Source organism: Triticum aestivum, chromosome 2B (assembly GCF_018294505.1).
Source record: "Triticum aestivum cultivar Chinese Spring chromosome 2B, IWGSC CS RefSeq v2.1, whole genome shotgun sequence".
Taxonomy (NCBI): domain Eukaryota; kingdom Viridiplantae; phylum Streptophyta; class Magnoliopsida; order Poales; family Poaceae; genus Triticum; species Triticum aestivum.
In genome coordinates this window covers 739025384-739031338 of record NC_057798.1, presented here as the reverse complement: position 1 = coordinate 739031338, position 5955 = coordinate 739025384, and the positions used below count along the sequence as shown (strand labels likewise).

The following is a 5955-nucleotide window of genomic DNA, read 5'->3' as shown; positions in this document are numbered from 1 at the left end:
GGGTTTCACTGTTTGCCCTAGACTGTCTAGAAGGCTTCTCCAAGTTGCATTTCCTCATGCATGCATGGTACGTATCAGAGTTAATCACCACGTGTAGAATTATTGTTTTTCAGAATGTGTGGCGTGAAATGCTTGCACGAACTGTTCTAGAGGTTTGTTTAGTTAGGCATGGTGCTGGTGTTGTACAACGGTACAAGGCAGCCAGCGCTGGTCGCACAAAGTCGTACGTGAAAGCGTTTTCATGTGTAGGAAATATTTCGGTGGATTATTAAATGGAGGAAGTTGCAACCCTAGCCAGTAGCTAGAGCTCAGTCTCAGTCCCATCATCCATCCGTCGCCGGCTTGGCCGCCTATAAATCCTCCCGCACTTCGCCGCAAAAAAAACACAACTGACCATCCAGACCAGTCCGGGCTGGCCTCCTTCCTAAACCCCACACGCAACCGCCCACCACAAACCCCGGCCGCCGGCCGGCCCGCGAGTTCGACCGAGTCCAACTAAGATCAGTCCCGTTCCGGCCATGATGAGCGGCGGTGGCAGTGGCAGCGGCAGCGGCGCGGGGCCGAGCAGCTCCAGCTTCGAGCGGCACGCGAAGCGGCGGCCCCCGGCGACGCCGGCGTCGGACCAGCAGCGGAAGCTGCTGCGGCTGTCGGTGCAGCACGGGCAGGGGGACGAGGACGCGCTGGCGGCGGGCGTGGTGCCGCCGGTGACGGTGGTCCTGGACGGGCGCTGCATCTGCCACCGCATCCAGCTCAGCTGCCACACCGGGTACCGCAGCCTCGCGGGCGCCCTCCGCCGCATGTTCGTGGACGACGCGGCCGAGGGCGACGACGACGGGCTCGACCTCTCCAATGCCGTCCCCGGGCACGTCGTGGCGTACGAGGACATGGAGGACGACCTCCTCCTCGCCGGCGACCTCAACTGGAAGTAATCATCCACACTTGCCCAACGGTTTCACTTGTGCCATTGATTTCCTTACCGAATTCTCGTGCCGTTGGTTTTTGCCCGTTGTTGCCAGGGACTTCTGCCGTGTGGCCAAGAGGATCCGGATCATCCCGGCAAAGTCGACGACCCGAAGGATCAAGCAATGCGGAGGCGCGGTTAACTAGCTAGCTAGTCAGCCCCGCCCGGTGAAGAACCACAGGTGTAATTAAGCCATACCTCTGCAGCTCCACCCCACTCTCAGCTCAGCTCAGCTCAACTCCGGCGAAAAAAAAGATCAAGTCCGGCCGGCCCGCTGTCGAGAACTCGACGTCTCCCTAAAATCAAATCGATCCAACCTTTTTTCATTTTTCGCTGTATCAAAAGTTCAATGTCGCATTGTCACAATGAAAAGAGAAAAGAGATCAATTTTCTGTTGGTGCGAGAGAGAAGAAAGCTAGCTAGCATACGATCGATGCGTGTCGTGCGATGACCACCGGCTACCAGTGTCGCTAACCGGAGCACTGTGCCGGCGTCAAATCGTCGATCCGCCCCGGCCCACCCCCAGCACGCACGGCACGTCCCTCTCGACGTGACTCAGCGACCGCGCCCCCTCGCCGTGTGTTTTTATCGCGAAAGCTCAGGCCCGGGTTGCTCCCGGCGGTTGGGATCTCCCTTTTGAGCGCCACGTCGTTGAAGGAGGAACAGTGATGCGGATGCGCGTAGCCGTCGGGTACGTTACGTGCGCCGAGGCGCGATCGGACGTGGAGCTGGCGGTCGAGACGGAATGTCGTGTGCCCGTGCGCGCGGTTCACCGCCGGATCGATGGATCGGCACGTACGCCACTCGACGTGTGGGTGGGAAAGGGTACGCTGCGTACCACGTCGGCGTCGCTCGTAATGAGCGCTGCTGCCTGTTCAATTACTACGGCGGCGACGACGTCGACGTCGATCGTGGCCGGGCTGCCGGGAGTGTGATACAACGAAACGCGGACGCGCACGCGCACAGTTGATTGGAGACTTGACGACGGCCATGGATCGCAAAGGCAGCATGACTGTCATCCACACTCCACAGCATGGAAATTGGCAGACCAGACCACCCTGGCAACATTATTGTTTCCCGGTAAAATGGGCGGAGATCGGTGGCGTGCGTGCCCTTGGATCGACGGTCATGTGGGGAATCATGTCTCAGTTCTTGTCGCGTGTGTGCGTGATGGTTCTAATCTGTTTTTTTCTTAATATATATTTTTACACTGATGCTTCAAATCTGTTGGTTACACAACAGAAGAAGGGGAACGTTTTTTGTATGCGAACGTTCGATTTCATTGGTTCCAGTTATAAAAACTAACAAATCGAAAGAAAAAGAAAAGTTATAAAAACTGCAGAAGACCAAACATGCACAAGTTGAAATTACCCTGTGACAACCTAAAAGCCACTCACAACATCGCGGGTGGCACACACTCTTATATGGCGAGCTGTCGAACCGATGTTTCATTGTCGTATTAGGGAAGAAGACCAGGCACATGTTGTAGTGAAAAAACAACATGACAGAGGTGGTGTGTATTAGAGCATCTCCAGCCGTTCGCCCCCCAGGACGCCGAAAAAAATTCGCCTGGGACCGAGCCGGCGCTTGCTTGGCGTGTGGGGGCGACTGCGGTCCCAGTCGACGCCCCCAGTTCGCCGCCAAAATCGCACGAATTCGGCGATATTTCATCCAAATTTGTACAAAGTCGGTGATCTGACACAAACTCGGCGATACTTCATTGAAATTTGTACAAAAACAGGCGAACATGCAAACTACGCCTACAACTACGCCTGTCCCTGCTACGCCGCGGCCACCGTCCGCCATCTACATGCCGAGAAGCCTGTAGAAGCGGGTGTAGTCGCCGCCGTCAACACGCGCCCCGCCGGAGCCGCCACCGTCCCTACTGCACCCCTAGCCAGGGTCGCCGGCGCGTGGGGGGGGGGGGTGGACGGGCCAGCCTCGTTCTCCTCGTTGCTCTCGAGGATGATGACGCCACCCTCTCCTCGGGTCCACGGCGCCGGGCCTGGAGCTCCTTGTACGCCCGGCACTGGCGGAGCACCTCCTCACGGACGTAGTCCTCCCTCGAACACTTGAGGAAGGCCTCGTCGTCGGGGGCCACCATGGACGCGTGCTCCGGCTTCACGGGGAGCAGCCCCAGCTCGGGCTTCGGCCGGACCAGGCGGAGGGAGCGTGGGGAGGGGCTGGCGCCCTCGTTGATGACGAGGGCGCCGCTGCGGGTGCGGCGTCGGAGCGGCGTCTCTTCCGGCTCCGGCTTGACGGGGCGGAGCGCCGGCGAGCCCGAGGAGAGTGAGCCGGAGCCCGACGAGGAGGACGCCCCGGCTCCATTCGCCACGGCGTCCAGGAGCTGCCACGGCGGTTAGAGAAGGACGGCCGCGGTGGGTACTCGAGGCGCGGCGTGTTGCCGGTCTCGATGTGGTCGAGGACAGCCACGAGGGTGCGGCCGGGCACGCCCCACCACTCGCGCCGCCCGTCAGCGTTGTGGCGTCCGCGGGGGATGATGTCGTTGGCGGAGGTGATCTGCTCTTCACGGCGGCGCTCGAAGTACATCGTCCACAACGTGTGGCTGTCGGCGGTGTACCTCGGCTCGTTCCGCTGCGCCTCCGTCAGCGACGAGCAGATGCAGGCGATCTCGGCCCGCCGTGCAGCCCCTTCGGGCACCGGTGGCACCGGGATGCCGCCGGCGCTCAATTTCCACGACCCCGACACACGCATGTCCGGGGGCGCCGGATATTCAGCCTCGTAGAGGAGGCGCGCCTCCGGGTCTAGGAGATGGCGGCGACCGAAGCCGTTCGCCGCTGCGCTGTCGCCTGGGTACCTCTCAACCATTGCTCGTCGGCGTGAGGGGGGGGGTAGTGTGTTGCTTTGTGTGGCGATGCGAGACGATGTGTGGCTGCCCGGCGGGGAGGTCGGCTTTTATAGCCGCAGCGGGGCGGCGAGAGCCTACATGCCGGGTGACACATGGCGGGAGCGGGCGGGACGCGCGTCGGTGGCGCCTTCACTGCGGCGCCCGTGACGCATCAATGGAGGCTGACCGGCGGCAGCGCGATAGCCTTGGCATTGATTCCTGCGGGAACCGAGGCGATGAGAACGACGAAGCGGCATCTCGCTGACTCGGCGGACCCATCCCCTTTCGCGCCAAAAATGCGTCTCCGGCGCCCCCAGCGCGCCGGGTTCGGCCTGGGTCCGCCGGCGCCAGTTTCAGCCCAATCCGGTGAAAAACGGGCTCCTAGGGGCGCGGCTGGGTCAATTTTCGGCCGCCGACGTCAAAAAACGCGTGAGGGGCGCCTGTTGGGGTGCAACCGGAGATGCTCTTATGTCTGGTATGTTGGTGCTAGCCTTTCCTCGGTGGCTAGGGCAAATTCTCCTCTCTAGGCTTCGCCGGCAAGCCTGTAAATTCGTCTCCTCTTGTCTGCAGCTTGGCGGCCGGTGACTGGCGGGAAATCATGGTGCCTTCACTTCGGCAAGTAGTTTAGGTCGTGTTTTCTTTAGTCCGGGCAGGTGCGGGCTCGGGCGGATGGTGGCGCTTCGTCGTCGAGTTTGTCTGTAGGGCTTTGATCCTCCTTGAGTTTGTCCATCTGAATGTGGTCGATGAAGCTTCGGCATAGATTCTTGTCGTCTACTTGGGGCGGCGAAGTTAGGGTTTCTAGTCGTGCATGCGTGACGACGAGATTTACTGCCAGTTGCTTCATATTTATGCAAGGGTACAAAGACGACTACGGCTATAGGTCATTGGTCCTTAGGGTACGTGCACAACTACTCTCCGGTTGTCATCTGCAACGTCAAGCCGGCTCATGTGCTCGTTCTGGCAACGGTAATGGTCGTTCGGTCGTATAAAGGTCTCGATGTAATTTTTATTATATTTGAGACGCTTTATACTTTCTCTGTAACTTAATATAGGATGTTTTTTTGACACAAAAGAGTACATCTGATGAACTTGTATCATAGATTTGTATCTTTTTCGAATAAACAAAATGTTGGAGCTAGCAAGCGTAGGATCACAAGTGCGATAAACCCGTTGATTAGATGGGCTAGATGCTCGACGAGCCCGTCGCAGTCTTGTACGTACCTCGAGCGGTGTAGATTCCGGATACCACACACGGCCACGAGAGCAAGAGATCGAGGAGGACCTATGTGTCTGTGAGTCAGTCAGTCAAGCAGGGGATGTGAAGTCGCCGTCCAATCCCTGCATGCACGGGCGGACGACGGGGCAGTTGGCATCACGCCGCATGCTGGGCGATGTGACTTTCCCGTCGGACTCGGAGGGGAGGCCGCCCGGCCGGCCGGGGCGGCAGTTAGCGGGCGACGAAAAAAGAAGCGCGCGCGTACGGCGTACCGGCTGACGAACATGCTTGGAGTTGAGAATGGGAGGAGCCATGACGCCACGAGAGTGACAAAGGACTGTGACCGTGGATCCGGCCGTGAACACGACGACCAAACGTCGATGAAATCCATGCATCTTTCGGATCCTCATAGTCAACAATGTCTGGGTCGGCAGAGGATGAGGTCACTCTGCTGATTCGGATGCGGCACTAGAGGGTACGTATATTTCTTCACAATCTTCACTTTTCCTTCCGGTAATGGACCCATCCACGTAATGTGTTTTAGAAAGAAAGAAAAATACTCCTTCCGATCCGAACTAATTGACGCAACCTTCATACAATATTGATTCGGCATTGTATAGAGCCGCGCCAATTAATTCGGATCAGAGGGAGTAGTAAGTTTGCATTAAACCTGTAGGTGAGCTGTGGCTCACCTTCAGGCCTGCCAACCAAGCATGTTCCCAATCACCAAATTTTACCAGGCAACGGCCTAATCAAGGCTACCAAAAATATCGGAATTACAACTTCTGATTGATTGATCAGTGTAAATCACGTGACAGCAGTGAGTGTGGCCTAAACTCTAAGCCGAGTTCATCATGGGGCATAAAAATCGCCATATGTCACAAAACAAGCAGTTATCTCCATCACCGTGGCCATCCTCGAGCTCCTCGG

At 58.0% G+C, this 5955-nt stretch overlaps 1 protein-coding gene across 1 annotated transcript; it reads left to right on the top strand.

Moving 5' to 3' along the window:
- The first annotated feature begins 392 nt into the window (after positions 1 to 392).
- LOC123042377 (auxin-responsive protein IAA33) lies at positions 393 to 1353 on the top strand. The gene is made up of 2 exons (XM_044464847.1): positions 393 to 925; positions 1017 to 1353. Exons 1-2 carry the CDS (start codon positions 519 to 521, stop codon positions 1105 to 1107), a joined length of 498 nt encoding a protein of 165 aa, XP_044320782.1. The 5' UTR covers positions 393 to 518; the 3' UTR covers positions 1108 to 1353.
- Positions 1354 to 5955: the final 4602 nt, after the last annotated feature.